Source organism: Symsagittifera roscoffensis, chromosome 9 (genome assembly GCF_963678635.1).
Source record: "Symsagittifera roscoffensis chromosome 9, txSymRosc1.1, whole genome shotgun sequence".
NCBI classification, from domain to species: Eukaryota; Metazoa; Xenacoelomorpha; order Acoela; family Convolutidae; genus Symsagittifera; species Symsagittifera roscoffensis.
Window position 1 is genome coordinate 47,221,026 of NC_087070.1, and position 22,906 is coordinate 47,243,931.

Below are 22,906 nucleotides of genomic sequence, written 5' to 3' on the forward strand. Positions count from 1 at the left end.
AAGGGATAATAGTTATCTACAATGACAGAGGCTTCTGATAATTTGAAACTTTGAAAAAAAATCTCAGTTTCGCTTTACCACTTTATCCCCAACTCTCGTTGATATAGAGATGAAAAAATACCGAATACAGCAAACAAATACAAATACAAATACTCATTTTCTCTGATTAATAGCTTCGGAATTTTTAAATTATTGTGTCATTGATGAATTTATGCCGATATGAATTGGTCTGTGGTGAATTGTTCATACCTGTGAATGCGAGCCCGTTCACCCCGGCGTTGCTGTTCACACCCGCTATCACATTTATCCCCAGAACCTGTAGAACAGAAGTATGCCATAATTTGGTTCAAAATGTAGCAATAGCAGAGTAAGATCTGGGTTTTTCTCAATGGGGTGAATTTTCGAAAAACGATAAAAATTTTGTCGATTTTTTGTAGGGGTCAACCGTGCAATCTCCTCCCACCCTAAGTGACCTCCCTTCCCAAGCTTGTAATAACTCTGAAAAATCATTCTGTATAGAATATGCATTTCATACAATTAACGTGCAAACCAAATTGGTTTTTACATATCCTATTCGGGGTTGCATTTGTAGGCTGTTAATCAGGTGCGGATTTAATGGGGGGGGGGGGCTGGGGGCGGACGTTCTTTCAGGGATTCGACTCCCTGCCGACCCAAAGGGTCCCCCCTTTGTACTATTTTGAGATATCTAAATTTGGTGACGGACTCTAAAAATTTTCTAAAGGCGCCTTTGGCGTCAATATATACTAACTTTGAGGGGGAGTGCGCGCCAAAAGAACGCAAACATTTTGGTCAAATCATTCCAAAAATTGCCTAAAAACGCGATTTTTGGCCTGTTTTTTTTCAAAATTTTGGCTGCGGTGCAGAAAGTTTGAGCAGAACAGTCTTTTTAGTGCTTTCAGAGAGCTCGCAAGGTAATTTTATTTAAAAAAAGGTCGACAAAATTTAACAGCCCCTGCTGTTAATTATACAAATTAGTGTCTTAATTCAATTTTCTTCAGTATTACCAACAATTTTGAACAACTCTGGGCTATAATCAAAGCTAGCTTATGAAAAATCCATACTTTACACCCCCTAAATCGATCTGGCCACTATTTTGCTAAAACAGATGTAAAATAGTACGAACAAGGGGACGCTTTCAGGTACCAATCCTTTAGAGGAGGAGAAAAATGACTTAATTTCAAATTGGAAAAACAATTTTGGCAGCACTAAAAAAATTCAAAAATTTTGCAAAAGAAGCTTCTAAAATGTTTTTTGAGCTTTTTCAGAACAAAATTTTCCATGTTACATAGTATCAACTTTATGCAACATAACTTACCCGAACTCAGTTTTTAACGCAAACCATTAGCAGGAGCAAACAGAAGGACGGAATAGCAAAAATTTTCAGCCAATCAGCTGCCATCAAATTTCCTAAATTTGCTTTCTGTTCTCAATTCTGACTGGTTAATATAGTATTTGTCTACTTTTTGGCCGGTATGAAATAAAATTTGTCTACTTTTTGGCCGCATTCCATAATATTTGCCTGCTTAGTGACGAGCATGAACACGCAGTTGTCTTAATACTGCTAGGTAACCCTTTTTATATTGTTTAATTTGCCATATTTTGTTATAAGGAAAACCCCATTTTAAAGTATCAGTGTAATTCATGTTTCGTCTTCAATTCGGCTATAGAACATACGCGCTTACTGAAACATCGGCAAAGTCCTCATTAAAAAATGATTAAAATTTATAAACTGTAGTTCTATCAGAATGTACTCAGAAAGCTCAAATCAATTGCTAAAATCAAATTAATCCAAGAGATTAAAACAAATTTTAGTCGATCAAAATTTAAGCAGATAACGCAGGCGGGCTGCTTCGTCTTGCATATTTGCTAGTGTCGAGACACGGTTACATAGCAGTATTTAGACGACCACTTATTCATACTCGTCAGTTAAGCAGACAAATACTGTATTAACCAACCGAAATAGAAACAAGGAAACAATTAATATTTATTTATTTCATAAGTTTGATCTCAATTCTGATTGGCTAATACAGTACTTGCTGCTTGCTGACGAGCATAAACATGCGGTTGTCTAAATACAGACCGCACTCCCGAAACACCAAATGTTAATGAAAAGGCCTGGTGGTTATCGATGTAAAACTCAACACCCATCGGTCAACTGAAAGATAGTGATTTTATTCTTTCTGTTAAATTGCTTATGCTTTCTGGTACAAAAATTTCGATGAGTATGGTTTTGTTACTGTCTTAGACGAAAATGAGAGGTTGCATTTTTTCTTTAAATTAGTCTCTCAATCATTTGAGTAGCCACATTTGACATCTATTTCAGTGATTAGCCATGTATTAGCATATTTGAATGACCAAAAAAAAATTGTTCACAGGTAGCCGAAATTTAGCTTCGGTCTAGAACTAAAAACCTTCAACGAGGCAGTACAATAGTGCCGAAGTACAACAGTATCGAAAAAGATAAGATTGTTCAACAGGTCCGAAAGTTATTTTAAATACTGTTTTTACTGATCCCAAATCACTGACAAGAAAAGAAATTCAGCTCGACAGAAGTTGAAAACTCAAAAGTGGTCATTTCAATTGATGTCACTTGCTAAACAAACAAAAGTTCCCCAAGCGCCGTGTCATAAATTTAACATTTAACCCGGCAAATTGCCAAATTTTTTCTTTTCGATTTCGCTCCAAAACAAAACATTATTCAAACAAATTGTCAACAATTTGCAGCAAAATTTTGAAAAACAGAATAAAACAGGCCAAAAAAAAAACGTTTTTAGGCACTTTTTTGAAAATTGTGATCAAAAAGTTGCGCCTTTTCGGCGCGCGCTCCCCCTCAAAAATATTATATATTGGCGCCGAAGGCGCCCTTAGAACATTTTTAGAGTCCATCACCAAAAACAGTACAAAGGGGGAACCTTTGTGTCATCAGGGGGTCAAATCCTTGAGGGGGTAAGTCCACCCCCCGCCCCCCTAAATTCCCTATTGAACGCCCCTTCCAACACTGGTTCACGCAAACTATATCTCAAGCGACAAATGTAAGCACAGTGGAGCGAAGCAGAGCAAGCGCTCACTAGTTGCCTGCCTGACAATGCCGCGAAACTTTGTTTGTACTGATGCGAAGTATTGGGTTATTCAGTTTCAAATATATATCGGCTCGACCCCTTGAAGTCGAAAAATGAGTTTGTGAACCCGTACCCAACAAAGGCTTTTAAGCTGGATAGAACTTTTACATTGATGCCCGGGTTGACCTCCATAGATCAAAAATGCTAATCATACAATTCCATAAACTAAGTCTATGAAAAAATACTAGTCATACAAGTTACATACAATTTGCTAAAATGGTGTCATCGAATTTTCAAAATTGTTTTTCTTGCTTTGGCGTAAAAGTCGGTCAGTGTCTCTTACTATAAAAAAAGAAAAAAAATTTTGTCAAAAAAATGATAATCATATAACTTTGAAATTGCTGCAAAATATTTTTTTTCAACTACAAATTGAATTTGGTTAAACATTTTCTAAAAAAAAATTTGCATGCAAAATTTAATTTTTTGTGTGCATAACGCAGTCCTGGATACACAAAAATGATATTTTTTCCTTTTTTCTAAAACGCTATAAACTCCTTTTTTTGTATGGCATGTTTATGTATGCCTTGATTAATGTCTGATAATTCGGAAAATCAAACTTTAAAAATAATCAAAATCAGCCAAATTTCAAAAGTTTGATGCTTTCAGTATATCATTTGTTCAAGAAAACTCTGGTACAATTCAGGTCGTTTCCAATGCATTGTAAATGCGAGACGATCAAACCTTTGGCGACTCTAGTGTTGAGAAAACCATGCTTTTTGTCATTTGTGTTCGGTTACAAACATATTCTAAAAATTTTGAAAAATTAAATTTTAAAAAAATCTATGTTTTTGGTTAATGGAAAAATGCTAGTCATACTATTTCCATATATGAAAAATTACTAATCATAGTTTTCTCATGCTATTTTTTGTACGTATGGAATTGCATGATAAGTGTATGACTAGCATATTTCCATATATGAAAATTGTATGATCAGGATTTTTGGTCAATTCGGGTATTCTATCCTAATCATTTCAGGAAATATCTATTACTTGTCTTACATCAGAAATAAAAAAAGTTGTAGATAAATCTATAGGATTTACAAAAAACTGCAAAACATGAGAACAGTTTTTGGAAAACGGCACGACTTTGTTTCTAGAAATATTTTATTTCGTAAAATTGTTGACCAGAAAGCAGATCAGAAATGAAACCCAGAGGCAAAAATTATGATTAAAAATTAACAACTTCTCGTCAGGGTTTTTGTTCTGTTATACGACCCATATCTGATGTTTTTGTTTTTTGAAAATTGCATCATATTTCTCGTCTTATCTGATTGGTTGAATTATTAAAACCAGGGGCGGATCTAGGATTTTCTCGAGGGGGGGGGGGTGGATTTTCAAAAAAATTTTGAAAATTTTGACGACCTTTTCTTTTCGGGCGACCACATTGATTTTCCGAGATCTCCTAAAGCACTAAAAAGACTTTTTTTGGGCACTTTATGGAAAATTTTGACAAAAAAAAATGCGTTTTTTTTGGCGCGCGCTCCCCCTCAAAGTTAGTATATATTGGCGCCAAAAGGCGCCTTTAGAAAAATTTTAGGGTCGGTCGGCCAAAAACGGATTTCTTAAAAAGTACCAAAGGGTCGGCAGGGGGTCGGCCTTTGGGTCGGCAGGGGGTCGAATCCCTGAGGAGGGGGAGTCCGCCCCCCCTAAATCCGCCCCTGATTAAAACTATTAACAGCAAAAAAACTCAAGATTTTTGTTAAAAACAGAAACTCAACGAACAATTCGACAGTTTTAGGCCGTATAACAGAAAGGCCCCCTCGTCAGAAACAAAGAACTTGTTAGGTGGTGATACCTGGAACTCAAAGAACATGGATCTGAGCTGTTGTTCGTCGTAGTTGTTGAACTGGAGGAAGTTTGTCACCTCTGGTCTTACAATGTCCCCGTCTATGACTGGTGTCCAGGGATATCTGCTGTAATATCTGTACCATCCCTTCACTGAAGGGTACTGGCCAGCTCCCCCCTCCAAAGACATGTTTAACATTTGCTCCTCAGTCAACTGTCAAAACACACGTTTTTGTTCCGACTTTCGAACACAGGAATGTTTGGCTCCAAGGAGTTTTTTACTCAGTCTAATTTCGACTTTTTACTTGCACCTATCTATACTGATTTTACCTTTTGTTCTGTTTTAGTTTCTCGTAAACATACTTTGCAACGTGCAAGAAAACTTTTCGCTGAAGGAGTTGCGTTTTAAAATTTTAGAAATATTGCTCAAAACTTCAAGTATTGGTTTGCTCTGTTAATTTCAATTTTTAGTGTTTCAAAGACCATTGTCAGAAGCTGCAATTTGATCTTAGTTTGTTCGCCCTGATTATGTTGCAAAATAAATTTGGTTACCATAGGCTTACATCTAATCTGTGGCCAATGTTTCATTCCATATATGGAATATATGGCCGATTACATCTTACCTATGGTCTTATGTAGTCTGCAAATCTCCAAAAAGAAGCCATCTTATTGAAAAATCTCCTCAGAGCAGAAATAAGTCAAATTACGGCCTCGTCAATTTCATTGATTTGTTAAATTTTCAGATAAGAAACTAAAAAAGCCGAAAAAATAATTGAAAAATATAAAAACAAAACCGACCGCTCCCATGCAAGTCATGTTGATAGAATCCAGTTGGGGGTTTGCAGGGTCCGGTTGGTCCAGACACCCGTAGATCTGGGCAGACACATTGGAGTAGAATTTGATCTCGGACGGTGCCTGGAAACTGCCAGGAGAGAACAGTCCCTTGCCACTCATGAGGACGATGTTACTGATGAGCTAAACACCCCCAACTTCCGGGTTATAATTGGTTATTTTTTCTTTTCCCCACATTTTCAATGCCATCATTCTTATGCTGTATCCAGCCGGTTGGATAAAATCTGTATGCAAAAAAAAAATGTTTGAAATAGAGTATTGAGCTTACATGCTTAAATATTACAACAAATGGGCGTCGTGAGCAAAAAAAATGTCTTGTAAATATTTTGTTGGGATTCCTAGAAAAAAAATTATAGAAGGTGGACATGTCCATTTTTGAGACCAATACTCTCGAATCGAAAAAAAAATTGCATAGTAGCAATCAGGAATTAAGGTATTTGATTTTTGTAACAGCCCCTTGGAGTGTTGAAAGAAGAAACTATGGCACTTTGTGGGACCACGACAACTCGCAACGACAAACTTTTTTGGGACTGCAATAACTCGAAAAAAATTACACAAGTGATCGAATTTTCTGATTTTGTGAGTTGTCTTGTTACTACACCTACACCATTTTAGGTATTCCGAGGAAAGCTTCAAAAGGCTTGATTGTGATGTGACATTAATACAGTTTCAATCGTAATTTACAATCCAAGCAGGCATTCTTACAATGCCTCTCAGTGACTGAAGAACTGTTTACTTCCGTTATTCGCCTGAAAGAATAGTATGAGAAATATGGGTCTAGGGCAAACATCGCATATGTCAAACATCCGCTATTTCAAGCATCCGAACATATATAATAATTATGCTATCTCAAAAAAATTTCACAATTAGGACATTATCCGATTTCAATTTAACTGATTCTCGTTTTAAGATCGCCGGTGGGAACACTACACGCGCGTTGCCCCATCGCGGCGATAACCGGCTCTAATTTTAATAGGATTTCCAACCCTCTTTTGGCAAACTCGCAACAAGTTGACGCGATCCGCCTTCATTCGACCACTACAGCACCTCTTAAGCGACTGGTAGAAATGGTATCTTTGCTCTATTTTTTGAAAAATATAAGTTATTTGCCCTTGTAAAGCTGTTTTGTGGATGTTTGCAACATTTTTCGTTTTTTCGGATGTTGAGGCGGTACCCATCTGCTAACATCTGATACATGAAACATCCGGAAAACAGAAATTAGTTGGAAACACTTAAGAAACAGCTTTGCTGGCGCAAACATCCTGCACTTTTTATGACCGAACTCATGGTAATTTTAAACCAAGAATTGATAACTTTAAATCAAAAATCGGTTAAATGGAAAACAGTTAAATGAACTATGTCTTGTTGTTGAAAAAATGTTTTTCATATAATTACGAAATTCTGTAATAATTTTTAAATTTTGTTATAGCCAATATTTGCACCAGATCTCAGAAAAAATATATTTTTAAAATAACTGAACATAATTTAACGTTTTAAAGCACATCAGAAAATTATTGTACCATAATTTTTGTCCTTTATGTCGCGATCGGTAATAGTGGATCACCACGCGTCCAAAATTGCTAAGGCATCAAGATGGAAATTGCGCGACTTTTTTTGCATCGCGACGGGTCACAAAATACCATTTTGAGTCAAAATGATAAAAATTGAATAGCGATGATTGCGCTGTAATCATTTTGAATCGAGATAAAACCCCAAACCCGGAAAGTGACTTCGCAAAATTCCGTTCTTCGTTGAACTTTCAAAAAACAACAATTTATTTAAATTCTACTTAAAAAAATATGTGTCCGTGATCAGTCCGATTGTGAATCTCGTTTACTGTTCTTTATTTAATAAAATTAAAATAAAGACCCTTCTGCCACTATTTTGTCCCTGAAAAAATCAAGTAATTTTTAAATTTTTTTTTCGAGATTAGCAAACATTGCCTCAGAACAAAATCAATTAGCACGGGCCATACCATAGATTGACTTTTACTTTTCCGCTCCCAATATAAACATCAGTCTAATGTTATAATTGGCAGTTTTACATGACTAAAAAAGAAGACTATATATTTGTTGTAATAGCCTTATTAATCTCGTGCCAATTTTTATGTTAACTCGACAATACGAACAGAAGTTTAATGCGCCCGACAATATAAAAAGAACTTAAAAGAAGATTGCAATAAAAAAGCGGACAATTTTTTATACCTCAGTCTAAATGCGAAAAGGTTAAGTTTTGAAATTGGAAATTTCGGAACGTATGTGTTTTAGTTTTTACAAAAAACGCTACTACCAACCAAATCAATTGAAAATTACATTCTCCAAATCATGTTCTCCCATAATGAAATTGTCAAAAACAGTGTGATTTTAGTAATTTTTTAGTGCATGAGCCATACATCATTGTTATTTAAAGTCAATCTGATATCGAGATGAGGCATTGAAATTTTTTATTTCGTATGACCATTGCTTCTTAATACTTTTGTGAGCACTAGTGCTAATCGGTTTAACAGCTTGTTTTTTATTGTTTATTTTGACGAGATCAATGTCTGACATGGTATTTTTTGATGATTAAACAGTATTTTCATTTCAGTTCTGACTATATTGTTTAATGTTTTGAACACAGTGCTGTTTTAATTTATAAAGAAGATACGAATACAACTTCAAACTTAAAACGCGTTTTTCTCAAATTGGGTTAGTTTTTTGGGGACTGTGCGCGTCAATCTCCAAGATTATAAAAAAACGGTTTTTAAACACTTTAATTAATGAGTATTTTCTCGGCAAAATAACTCCGGAAATTTGAAAATATAAGGATAATTTATAATGTTTAACAAGCTTTATCATCGGTAACATCGGCTACAATAAACTGCATAACTCAAAGCAAGCTGCAAAAATGGCCAGTATTTGTCCTTGAGACAAATTGCTCTTTTTAAAGGTCAGCCTTAACCAAGGCTGAACCAAATTAGAGCGAAAAGACGGTTAAAATGGGTTTTGGGGGGACCGAACCTGGTTACGGAGCATCCTATCAAGTTCGGTGCACATTCGAGTTCTAGAAAGGAAATGACCTAGGCGGGATTCGAACCGGCGCCGAAACCGCCGGGACGCACCATGTATACGCTCGGCTACTGTCCCTATATGCATTTATATTTTGTTTCAGTTTTATCCATTTATACTCTCGCACATTTACATTTGCGCTGCAACATCCTCCGCCCCTATATAAAAATATAAAAATTGAATAGCGATGATTGCGCTGTAATCATTTTGAATCGAGATAAAACCCCAAACCCGGAAAGTGACTTCGCAAAATTCCGTTCTTCGTTGAACTTTCAAAAAACAACAATTTATTTAAATTCTACTTAAAAAAATATGTGTCCGTGATCAGTCCGATTGTGAATCTCGTTTACTGTTCTTTATTTAATAAAATTAAAATAAAGACCCTTCTGCCACTAATTTGTCCCTGAAAAAGTCTATTTTTTAAATTTTTTTTCGAGATTAGCAAACATTGCCTCAGAACAAAATCAATTAGCACGGGCCATACCATAGATTGATTTGTACTTTTCCGCTCCCAATATAAACATCAGTCTTATGTTATAATTGGCAGTTTTACAAGACTAAAAAAGAAGACTATATATTTGTTGTAATAGCCTTATTAATCTCGTGCCAATTTTTATGTTAACTCGACAATACGAACAGAAGTTTAATGCGCCCGACAATATAAAAAGAATTTAAAAGAATATTGCAATAAAAAAGTGGACAATTTTTTATACCTCAGTCTAAATGCGAAAAGGTTAAGTTTTGAAATTGGAAATTTCGGAACGTATGTGTTTTAGTTTTTACAAAAAACGCTACTACCAACCAAATCAATTGAAAATTACATTCTCCAAATCATGTTCTCCCATAATGAAATTGTCAAAAACAGTGTGATTTTAGTAATTTTTTAGTGCATGAGCCATACATTATTGTTATTTAAAGTCAATCTGATATCGAGATGAGGCATTGAAATTTTTTATTTCGTATGACCATTGCTTCTTAATACTTTTGTGAGCACTAGTGCTAATCGGTTTAACAGCTTGTTTTTTATTGTTTATTTTGACGAGATCAATGTCTGACATGGTATTTTTTGATGATTAAACAGTATTTTCATTTCAGTTCTGACTATATTGTTTAATGTTTTGAACACAGTGCTGTTTTAATTTATAAAGAAGATACGAATACAACTTCAAACTTAAAACGCGTTTTTCTCAAATTGGGTTAGTTTTTTGGGGACTGTGCGCGTCAATCTCCAAGATTATAAAAAAAAACGGTTTTTAAACATTTTAATTAATGAGTATTTTCTCGGCAAAATAACTCCGGAAATTTGAAAATATAAGGATAATTTATAATGTTTAACGAGCTTTATCATCGGTAACATCGGCCACAATAAACTGCATAACTCAACGCAAGCTGCAAAAATGGCCAGTATTTGTCCTTGAGACAAATTGCTCTTTTTAAAGGTCAGCCTTAACCAAGGCTGAACCAAATTAGAGCGAAAAGACGGTTAAAATGGGTTTTGGGGGGACCGAACCTGGTTACGGAGCATCCCATCAAGTTCGGTGCACTTTCGAGTTCTAGAAAGGAAATGACCTAGGCGGGATTCGAACCGGCGCCAAAACCGCCGGGACGCACCATGTATACGCTCGGCTACTGTCCCTATATGCATTTATATTTTGGTTCAGTTTTATGCATTTATACTCTCGCACATTTACTTTTGCGCTGCAACATCCTCCCCCCCTAAAGACGGAAGAACAGGTGCGAGTTTTACGGTCGGTCGTATCAGCTCGCTCGTAACAGTTTTGATATCGGCGGATCGGGCGCATCCGTCTTTGCCGTAGTGTAGTTTAGCAATACGGGCGAGTGGGTAATGCCCACGTGGGCTGTCGGGTTCGACTACCCAAACCAAGTCGCCGGTTTTCAGTGTGACATCCGAATCATTATGCCACTTTGCTCTCTTGTTGAGAGATGGTACATATTCACGCAGCCAGCGTGATCAAACTGCGTTAGCGTACGATTGTGCTCTGGCGTAACGCTTTTTATAATCAAAGTTATCTTCGAAACTTAACGACGGGAAGCTAGCTGCGCTGTGACCGAGAATGAAGTGATTCGGGGTGAGGGCCTCTAGGTCGTGCGGATCGGAACTGACCGGAGTGATCGGTCTTGCGTTAAGTAATTGTTCAACTAGGCAGAGCGTTGTTCCTAGAACTTCCTCAGTTAATCTCCTGTTGCCTAATATGTCGTACAACACTCGCTTAACACTTCTCACTAGCCGCTCCCAGGCGCCACCGTGATGAGGGGCACTGGGCGGGTTAAACTTCCACTTAATGCCTTTGTGGACGAAAACGGCCGGGGCGACTTTGTTCCAATTTTGGACACAGGATAGGAGCTCCTTTTGAGCACCAACAAAATTCGTGCCATTGTCAGAAAGAATGGTTTTGGGGGTACCTCGCCTTGCAATAAATCGCTCTACGCCCATGACGCAGGAACTAGTATCGAGAGATGGAACCAACTCGATGTGAACTGCTCGAGTCGTGAGGCAGGTAAATAGGAAACCCCATCTCTTTTCGGTACTTCGGCGTATTGGCACTTGAAACGGGCCAAAGTAATCAACACCTGTGTTGGAGAAGGGAGGCTGCTTGTAACCCAGTCTTTCAATCGGTAGGTCAGACATAATGGGCACAACTGTTTTTGCTTTGCGCTTACGGCATGTTATGCAAGTATTTTCGATGTTCCCAAGTAACCAGCGCAACTTCAGAACAATGTATTTCAACTGAACTACAGCACGCATGTAATCCAACCCCTGATGTGCATGTTGAAAGTGCATATGCCTGATCAACATATGAGCAACTCGGTGTCGACCATCCAGTATTATTGGATGTTTGCTATCAAAGTCGGTATAAACAAGACGGCTGATACGTCCAGTTGAACGCAGGATGCCAGCTGGGCCGATGAACGGAGAATATTTAGCAATCCGACTTTTCTTTGTTATCAGTTTATCGGACTGAAGTATTTTCACTTCGGCAGGAAATGATTCGGACTGAGCGAGATAAATGAGCTTCTGCTCGGCAATATCTAACTCGGACGGGTCGGTTATTTCAAGCGTTTTTGTACGGAAGTGTTTATGCGATGGTAGCACACGCGAAGCATAAACGCTAAAACACGTTTGTACTTTACAATTGAGCTGAATTTATCCCAATTTTTAAACAGACGGATCGACGGCGCTTTCTCAGATGAAGCATCAACAACAAACGTAGATGCAGTCTCAAGGCATGTATCAATGTCACAGAGTGGGCCTTTTAATTGGATCTTTTTGATGACATCAGTGTTCGGCTTGAATGGCCAATCACATGTCCTCGATATACTAGGGCCTCTAACCCAGCTGCTATCCTTGAGGGCTTCCGAAGAAATCCCTCGTGTGCCGGTATCAGCTGGGTTATCACCACTGAGTATATGATTCCATTGATCAATGGTGGTGGACTCCAAGATTTCACCAGTGCGGTTTCCAACAAACACAGGAAGTTTGTTGCACGAGTTAAGCCACTGGAGAACGGTGGTAGAATCAGTCCACATGAATACATTGCTTACTTTGAAAGTAAGCGCTTTCAAAATCTCTTCTTTGAGTCGAGTCGCAAGCAGAGCAGCCTGAAGCTCTAACTTGGGAATGGAGAGCATCTTCATAGGCGCTACACGGGCTTTCCCAAATACAAAAGCTAACTCGGTCTTTTGCGATTTAGCAAGTCGGGCTCGGAGAAACGATACGGCGCAAAAAACGTCCTGCGAACTATCACCGAACGTGTGAAGTTCACAGCGGTCGAACGGTTCGGTAAAGTAGCTACGAGGTATCGTCAGAGTACCTAATAGTGGAAGTCCTGAGTGCCAATCTAGAAATTGTTGTTTAATTTCCTCTGGGAGATCATCATCCCACTTTTGACCACTGATTCTCCATATGTCTTTTAGTAAAAGGCGCGCTTTCACAGTATATGGAGCTACCAGTCCTATTGGATCAAAAACTGAGGAAACAAAACTCAACACGGTGCGTTGAGTAATTGCTTTATCTAGTGGTCGATCAACACCTCTACTTACTACTAGGGTATCTTTTACATGATCCCACCTGAGACCAAGAACATGCGACGATTGGTCTGGACTCTTACAAATATCCTTAACTGACGGGTTGGACTCACGGTTGTCCGGATTAAGAGCGGTTGTAACTTCGGGTACATTGCTAACAAACTTTGTCAGGTTAAACCCACCTAATTTGAGCATTGCGACTAAGTCTTTACTTAGGCTAAGAGCGTCAGCGGTATTTTCGAACGAGTCAATGTGACATTCGACCAGAATGGCCAAAATGCAATTTATGCAGACTTCGAATTTTTAGCAGTAGGCCTTCCGAGTTGATGATTTCGAAGGGTTAACGACGTTATTCGGATGATTGGCAGAACGGTGAAGGTCAGGATATTCCCGTATTTTAAAATTTTAAATTTTCGAAGTGATGACGTAATATTTCTGAGAAGCGTCAGAAACGGCCATTTTAGCAAAAAGAACTAAGAAAAACAGAACAACTTTATCTGTGATTGCGAACAGAACGAAAATCGAAATTAAAGAAAAACGACAACGAACTACAATAGCAGAGAACGTTCTAAGTTGCAACTATTGTGCTGCTACAATAGTTGCAAGGCCGTTGCCAACAACGGTGAAGGGTGAGAACCAGCCTTCCTGATTGGCGTGAAATTGAACTTAAGGAGCTTGATTCACTGGATTCAAGAATCCGGAAGGGTTTCGGGACTGGAACTTTTAGCCTTTTATATAAACTTTTAGCTTCTTGTCATGTCCTGAATTGAATTTAATTAACAACTGGATTCATTTTGATAAGGATGAGAAGCTAGGAGTTGGGGGGAAAGGGTTGATCCATCTTCGATGGAGATGATGGTTTTTATCTACTGAACAAAAACAATAGTAATATAATAAGTAGTAGCCCTGTTTTTAGGAGTGACCTCGTGGTCTGGGGATACTGAGACCCAGCCATGAGCTCACTATTTTTGCATGTAATTCAGTTAATTTGAGCGTTCTGGTCGAAGCCGGAGAGCAGTAACGTTTTTGTCGACCCGATGTAAGAAAGACCACCGAAAAGTACTGGCTTGGTAGAGACGGTGAAAAACATGCAAAGCTCTGTTTAGACGCTAGCCAGTCGTCTTAAGACTTAGTTTTGTTATCCGTCGATATGTATCTTCCGGGCGAATGTTACATGTATGTTTTTATGGCGCTCCTGGGTGTTATTTTTTCATAACATCATGACCGGCGGAACCGTTAACGAGCACTCCGCGCCGAGCGGATGCTCACATTAACGCCCTTAATAGGCCTAAACTGCCGGGGCGGAAGGGTAGTTCGGAACGCGGAAGCCTTCCGGATTACCGTGAATAGTTTTTTAACCTAGTTAAGACCGAAAATTCACGAACCAGGAAGGGTGGGGGGAATCATGAACCCCTCATCCCCTGAGTGGTTTGTGACCAAAAACACTTAAAGATATAAGCAAAACCAAACAAAAAGTAGTATAGTACCCAAGAAAAACAAAAAACATAAAAAAATAACCGAAAAAACCAAAAACAGTAAAAAAGTAAAAAATCAGTAGAAATCATCCCTCCAGACAAGATGTGATTCAACCCCCCCGTTTGTTGTTGATAGATATATTGTTATTACAGGCATTTATATCAGTCAGGATCGTTACGATCAGTTTTGTAGCCCGTTTGTGAGGCTTGTACTGTAGGGTTATTTGAGCATTTAAGCACGTTAATGATAAATTGCGCTCAATCCGGAAGGGTCAGCTGATTTGCGCTCAATTCGGAAGGGTCCTGGGTGAAGACCGATCCGGCAAGCAGTACAAGGAGCAACAAGAAGGGGCTCAACGACAACAACAATCGACTGTTGGGTATCGTTAACAAGTTTTGTATCCCTTTTGGCACAAAAAGTAAGATAGTAATCTGTGGGGGGCTCGACAGTGCTGCACTGTAGTGACCCTTCACCGAACTGCGAATATCCGATTTAAGCACCTTAATTCGGATAATAAACAAACCCGGAGGGGTATAGTATTACTAATATTATTACTTATATAGCCTATATTAATAGTCTTATATCGTTTTTCAGTGAAAAACAACGAAAACAGACCGGTTTTTAGGGTCAAAATAGCGATATTTTGATCCCCCCACAAGTCGCGATTTTTGAGATATCGATATTTTTTGAAACGGAAAAAAGCGCTAAGTTAGTGTGTTACATCGTAACTGCACTACTGTAATAAGTAGAACCGGTTAACTTTAGTTCGGAAGTGGTTGGAACTAGTTTGGTACCAAAAACCAAATTTTCCCAATTTTTGATAGTAAGAAACACTATAAAATCAGAAAATTTTTTGAAATCTTTGAGTTAGGACAGTAAAATTAGTTGTTCGGACAACGTCCACTAGTGAATCTACGAGTTTTAAAACCCGCTACCCGAAAGCCTTCCGGGTTGCAGAGAAATCGAATATAACGTGTTTGATTTGGTGGATTCATCAATCCGGAGGGGTCCAGGTAGCATAGTTTTTCGCAAATTTTTTTTACAAAAGCGTTTTAGATCGAGTCTTTTGCATTGAACTAGAAGAGTATAGGCCTTGTGAGCTCAGATCAATAATTTTTAGGTCGAAAGGACCAGATTGGCGGAAAAAGTTAGGCGGAACCTATAAGAGAGAAAATTTTTGAATTTAGAAAAAAGACGTTTTGGTTAATAACTTTGGAACTACAGAGCATATCGAGTCAATCTTGGTACCATTAGATCAGAAATTAGCTGAACTTACTAGTAGGAAGGAGAATTACTCGAAAAAGCGAGCGAGAAAATTTTTTGAGATTGTTTTTAGCAAATTACACAAATCCGGAGGGGTACACCCTTCACTTTTTATAAATTTTTCTGAAAAACCCTTATACCCCTACCAAAAGTTGATAGCGATTGAACTAAGTAACTTAGGACATTTCTAGGCAAAAAGGGAGGGCTGAAGGCACAAGACAACCATAATAGAGTCGAAATTAGGCAAGTGATAAGACCCTTCACCGTTAGTGTGAATTGTCAAATAAGTGCCTTAACTTCAATCCGGAGGGGTCTAGGAAAGGACCCTATACCATTCCCAGTTAATTCAAACAGCATAAAAGTAACGCAGAACGTATCCGGAGGGGTATAAGCTGAAATTAAGAAAACTACGAAAAGCTACTTTGACAGAGCTAAGGGCTCCCAATCCGGAGGGGTCGAAATTTTTCAAAGTCAGAGGGGTCCGAATCCGGAGGGGTCTCTTTTCCACAAAACCGGAGGGGTCCGAATCCGGAGGGGTCTTATAGTTGCTAATTCGGAGGGGTCCAATCCGGAGGGGTCTATATTCTGACAGTCCGGAAGGGTCCTATTTGTGCCAATCCGGAGGGGTATTATTTTATTAAGGACTTAGGTAAACGAAAGAAAGACTAAAAAGCGAGAGGTATTAGGTTATTAATACACAGGCTAGGTATCAGTGACTGCACTGGTAACTTGCCTTTCAAAAAGAACCAGACTAATACAAAACAGGTCCGAACTCGGATATTCGCGACACTAAGTCTAAATTAAAAAGAGCGTGACTCATTGGTGTGGATTTGAAACATAATACGTTTTTGGGAAAAGTGACTGCCCTGAGGATTTTAGTAGGTCTAGCTCGGGCAGTCCGAAGGCAGAATAGGTAACACAGTACTCGGTGGGTGCAATAGACGCCCACTTGAGAAAATTACTGCCTTCAAAGTTTTGTCTGTTTGGTGCAGCACCAAGCAGGGAAAGCTTTTTCTTTAAAAGACAGGTTCGACTATTGTACTGCGACCGACTAAGAGTACAAGACACATACATTTTTTTTATATATACATTCGTAATGTGTCAATATATATTTTTTTGTTTTTTTTTTATTTTAAATCAACCTAAACTGTGCTTGATTGGGTAGTGAGTACACTATCTTTTAAAATTGACTGATAACATCATATTGTGCTAGTTTCCAGATCTTTGGACCGATAATCGGTCAGTGTGAATAAATTTTATACAAACTGTACTCTGACAACATACAGGGATTCGTGGTCACTATTTAGTAGAATCTGGTGAAATTTATTGTGTTGTGTCATTATTATTGTTAATAAAACTATAAGGTCTCTAGCAATTGAGTCAAGAGTGGGCATAGGAAAGTGACAAACAAAGAATGAGTTTAGACAAGTCAAGGATATCAAAACGAGGTAATAGCTCTAGGAAATTCATACCTGAAAAGCAAAGAAAAACGATGACCGATCCTTTTGTGGATTGGATCAAGCGATCCCGGTCTGACAAAAGGGGGACGGTTTCAGGCAGAATGGTTGAAACGAGAAGTCAAAAGACCTCAGAAGAGCGAAGAGAACTGTTAGAAGTGGAGGTCAATACGGACCATACCATGAATGACAACCAGGAAGTAAATGAACTGGAAGGGAGAGGCAGAAGGCTGGCGAGTGAATCTACCCCGGTAGAACAAGGCCATGATTTTGCCACTTCCATCGGGACATTGGATCGAGAGGAGATGTCGGAACTGTCCGACATCTCAACTGAAGTAACGGCAACTAGAGGATCTCCGACAGACAACACTATGATGGCAGGCGGAACGGGGAAACAAACAACGTCATCATCATTCTCAGAAAGAATGAAGAACACCTTCGGAAACATCTTTCCATTCAGCATGGGAGGAGGAGCAGGAAATGACGGTGAATCCCAGGAGGAAGAGGATGAAGAGGAGCAAGGGGACTTTGGATCTCAGGTCAGCCTCAACAGTTCGATCCAGGAGAACGAGGCATACGTCGGAAGAGAGACTGGAACCATGGACAAATTTGGTGTAGTGACAACGATAAGCAAAGAGGCAAACACACCAGGCCAGTCAACAGACTTCGCGATTAGGACAAGTTCAGAGCCACAAACTGGAGAGAGTAGAACCAGAGGGCTAGGCAACGCGTTAGCGGATCCTGAAATAGATAATGAAAAGACGTCAAGACAGAGAGTCAAGGCCCGGATCTCGACCAGCACGAAGCTACCTGGGACCGACAGAGTTACACCACCACTAGTGACGCCACTCATGGATAACGGGGCAGCACTAGAGGAAGCCTTAAACAACATAGTGGGCAGTTTAGGAGAACAAAATGAACAGATGTCGATAAGGATGAGTGAACTGGAAAGAGCAGTTCACATTGAAAGAGAAAGTCTGCGGGAAGAAATAAACCGCAACAGACAAGAAGTTGGCAGAAGCGAAAAACGCTTGAAAGAAAGAACGGACGAACATATGACGAGGAACTTGTCGCGAATGACAAGAGAGGCGGAACAGAGGGAGTTACGCTTAAGAGCCGACATGGAGAAGTTAAGAATTCAGCAAGAGCAGTCTCTTGGGTCTCTTGACACAAAGATAGACGCGATGATGGAGAGGCGAACGCAGGCTATCATGGATAGGTTGGACGGGCTACTAAGCAGCAAGAGTGGACCAAAAGAAGGAGAGCCGAACTCGGGAGGTCCAAGCAGGGAACCGAGGGTGAACTTCAATGAACATCAAAGGAGGAAGACGTATGGATCCACTAGAGGCAGGGGCAGTTCATCAGGCTATGCCACAAGGGGTAATACAGCATGGGGCCCGAACAGTAGAGCAAGTTCAACGGGGAACAGACAAACCTCGAACGAACGACCAACGCAAAGCACACATGCGACTGGGAGAAGCGATTCCGGCAACAGGGGGCATGCAAGCCCGAAGAGGAGTCATGCAGGTCAAGCAGGAAACGCTCATGGTGATTCGGATTGCAGGGATGCACCGAACACAGAGCCTTCGACAAGGTGTGAGGACACTCAAGTGGGACACTCAAGGGATGCTACGGCAATGGCCACAGCATTTGAACCCCTGAACAGGTCTTTGGAGACATTTCTGACGAGGTTATCTAGAACCAATGAACGCAGTGAGAAGTCCAGAAGAGTCTTTAAGAAGCCAAGATGCTACAAAGACGAATCTGATGGCTGTATTGATACCTGGATAGAGGTAATGAAGCTGCATTTCGAGGAAGAGGACTTGTCGGAGAGACAGGAATGCAGCGCGCTCACCAGCAACTTAGAAGGGACAGCCCTGAACTGTGTCATGGCCAAGAAACAGTATCAACGTGACACTGCTGAGAAAATCTTCGAAATCTTGTTAAACCGTTTCGGATCAGGGGTGCAGGGGCACCAGGCGATGATGCGCTTCGAGAAACGGAGGCAACGAGAAGATGAAACAATAGACAAGTTTCTCGATGATTTGGAAATGCTGAGAAGACACAGCCAACCGGATGAGTCAAACCGAAGGATGAACCTGGCCGTAGCCTCAAAATTCATCGATGGTGTGAAAAATGATGAACTTCGTACGATGCTAGCAACGCATTACACACCACTATCAACTAATGCGCCAACACCGGAGGAGTTGAGGCTCAAATCAAAAGAGTATCTTTTGTTGAAACCTCCTTCGAGATCTGGATATTACAAGAACAATTATGGCAATTTTAACAACGGACCAGCAAACCAAGGGAACAATTGGTACAGACCGAGGGATGATATGGACAAGAGACGTTCTTGTGCTAATTGCAGTTCAACAGACCATCATGTGTCAGCATGCCCAGCTTACAAACAAGGCATGAGGGCAATAGGCTTTAGCCTCGAGGACGAAGATGCGTCAGAGTTGGATCATGAGGATTTCATGAGAGGAGTAATTGCGAAATTCGGCCCGAGGTGTTTCTTTTGTAACTTGTAAGGTCATTTTAAATCAGATTGTCCGCAATTCTGGGATGCAGTGGCAGACCTCAAGCATCCAAGACATGAAGAAGCTTTGTCAGGAGTGAAAGCCAGCAAGGCTCGACTTTTGAGTGAAGCGGAGGCACGCAGAAAGGATAAACCTCAAGAGCTGGTGGCAAAGAAGATGCAAGCGGTAACAGAAGAAGCACGTGAACCGGAACCAGCAACTGCGGCCGATGACTTCAAAATCGATTATAGGGCAGCTGCGAGGGATGCTATAAATAGAGTACAGCAGGAACTAGTGACGAAAGAGATTGAGCAAAAGGTGAAACTCGAGCTGGAGAATGAAAAATTACAGGAGCAACTGAACGCCTTTGAAGCAACGGAAGTTGAAGAGGCAAAAGCACCAAGCAGCTTGAGCATGAAACTTAATGTTATCTCTGGTCAGAGGTTCGGTATGGCACAGCAAGGAAGTAAAATACAATCGATAATCTCGGTGGCAGGGCATCAGGTAATCAGAAATCTGAGTGAACCATCTGAGTTCACTTTGATGCATTTGGACACATATGCAGACTATCTGAGGCAGATGGAGCCACGCACCGAGTCGAGGGCTGTGAGGGCACTACTAACCACGGGTGGCCCTCGCATGAAGAAACTTCATGGACGCTACCTAGAAGTCTATGGGCCGTATCAAGTGATGCTGAACGTGGATGGGATCAGCATCTACACCAGGACTTATGTAACAACAGATGATGACCAAATAGGGCAGATCTATTTGGGAGAAGAGGAACTCAAGGTCCGCAGGATAGGCCACGACGCCATGATTGAACAAGACGCAGTACACATTGGATATGAAGCAGATGTGACAGCACATCTGCTCGACACCAACGGAACAAAAATCGGAGTCACAGGGCTTCTGGACACAGGAGCGGTAGTGAGTGTGATGCCGATAAAAACTTGGGAAAGAATGGGCTTCACACGGGAAGATCTGATTCCTACGAACCTCCGACTGGCCGCCGCAAATCGAGGAGCCATCTACGTAGCCGGAAGAACACCAATAACGGTCCTTCACATGGGAGGACGAGACCTTTGGATGAGCTTCCTGGTGGTAGAGAATCTGGACGACGCCGACCAATTCATCTTGGGCAGAGATTTTGTCAGGAATTTTGACGTGATGATTGACTTGAACAACGGTCTAATACGGATTAGAAACCCGGACCGAAAGTATGTTAAGAGACCAGTTAATAGGATAATAAAAGATGAAAATAAGGTACCAGTTTTTTTGGATAGAAAAGTAAAGTTACAACCAGGACAAGCTGTAGTAGCAATTTTTAGAATGAGAAATTTAAATTCGTTAAGTGATAGCAAACAGGTTTGCTTAGTACCGAATCCAAATAGTCAGAGTTCGGTGATTTTAGGCCGGAGCTTCTCGGTAACGCGAAACGGACTGTGTGTCAGTGTGTTGTTGAACACACTGGACACCACGGTTTCAATCCAGCGTGGAAAGAAGCTTGGCTACGCTTTGCCGATGAGGACCGACTATGAGGAGACACAAAACTTGAAGAAATATAGTGTGAAAGACTGTCCTTATCATGCAAATAAAGATAAAATTTTAAAGAGAATTAATGAATTAAAATCTATTCATAAATTGTTTTCAATGAAATCCGAAACGGACGACGGCTTATCAAGCTGCTCGAATTTTCCAGAACGCCCCTCGTCATGTGAACTAGATTCTGACAAACCGGTTTTGCCAGAAATAGAACATTTGAAAGGAAAAATAGGTGAGGGAGATTTCGAAAAATTGCGGGACCTCCTAGATCGGAACGCCGAAGTATTTTCAAAACATAAGGCGGACATCGGTTGCTGTAATTTCGTCGAACACGAAATCGAACTAGAAGAGGGCGCCGTTCCCCATAGGGAAGGCGCAAGGCGAATGACGCCACATAAATCGGAAGCGTGCCGAGCGGAAATAGAAATGCTGCTTGAATACGACATGATAGAACCCTCGAAATTGCCGTGGGCTTGCGGGGTAGTCATGGCGAAAAAGAAAGGGGGGCAGCTTAGATTTTGTTGCGACTTTCGTTACTTGAACGCGGTAACGATTAAAGATGCGTACCCGATACCGCGAATAGACGAGAGCCTATCTAAACTTGGTGATGCAAAGTTCTTCACCACATTGGACTTGGGTTCTGCCTTCTGGCAGGTTCCTCTGCGAAAGAAGGACAGAGAGAAAACCGGATTCGCGTGCGAATTGGGGTTGTACCACTGGAAGAGGATGCCCTTCGGCTTGTGCAATGCAACAGCAACTTTTCAAAGGCTGATGGCTCAGGCTTTGACAGGAGTGACCAAAAAGTACGGGAATCTCTTGATGTGCTACGTGGATGACGTAGTCATAGCGACACCGACCCTGGAGGATCACATTGATCGGCTCGATGAGGTCTTCGGATGTATGAAAAGAGCAGGCTTGAAATGCAAACCATCGAAATGTGAAATCCTTAGGGATTCGATCAAGTACCTGGGAAGAATGGTGGACAGGCATGGTGTGAGGCCAGATCCGGAAGCAGTAGAGGCTGTGCTGACATGGAAGGCTCCGAGGACGGACACACAGCTAATGAGCTTCCTAGGGTTTGCCAATTACTACCGAGAATTCATAAAAGGATACGCGGACAAGGTGTACCCGATGCAGAAGCTGATGCGCAACAAAGGGAAAAAGTTCGAATGGAACGATGAGGCACAGGTTGCCTTCGAGAACATAAAACGGGAACTGTGCGAAGCGCCAGTGCTGGGCATGCCTACAGAAAAGGGAATGTATGTTCTCGACACAGACGCATCGGTGGTGGCCATCTCAGGAATATTGCATCAAGAGCAAGAATGGAACGGAAGAACAGTTCTCCGTCCCATTGCATCAAAGTCTTGAGTGACACAGAGATAAAATATGGCGCACCAAAAGCAGAAATGTTTGCAGTAGTCACCTTCGTGGAGAAGTACCGTGCATACTTGGGGAGCGCTCCCTTCAAGTTACGCGTGGACAACAGAGCGTTATCCTGGTTGAAGACCTACTCGATGGATCAGAGTTATATTGGTAGATGGATAGTAAGACTGGATGGCTACCATATGATAATCGAACATAGGATGCGTGATAAACACCAGAATGCTGACAGCCTCAGTAAGAAAACTGAGTTCTATGAAAGATTGGAGCAGAAGCAGGCCAATCAGGCGGAAGTAAAGGAGGGATTCTCGTTTCTGAACAAAGAAACTTATGAAGAGCTTCCCTCAACGAGATGGTTGGATAAATCAGGACATCCAATTCCAGGGCACCCTGAGT

At 40.5% G+C, this 22,906-nt stretch overlaps 1 protein-coding gene across 5 annotated transcripts in view; it reads right to left on the reverse strand.

The window, feature by feature from the left end:
• The window catches only part of LOC134854290 (acetylcholinesterase-like), a 102,570-nt gene that overhangs the window by 23,871 nt on the left and 55,793 nt on the right, over positions 1–22,906 (reverse strand). For all 5 annotated transcript variants that reach the window (XM_063870484.1, XM_063870485.1, XM_063870487.1 and 2 more), the window contains 3 exons: positions 5,723–5,899; positions 4,935–5,138; positions 250–316 (listed from right to left, as the gene is read on the reverse strand). In XM_063870484.1, coding sequence (XP_063726554.1) covers positions 250–316; positions 4,935–5,138; positions 5,723–5,899 — 448 coding nt within the window. The remainder of the gene's footprint in view (positions 1–249; positions 317–4,934; positions 5,139–5,722; positions 5,900–22,906) is intronic.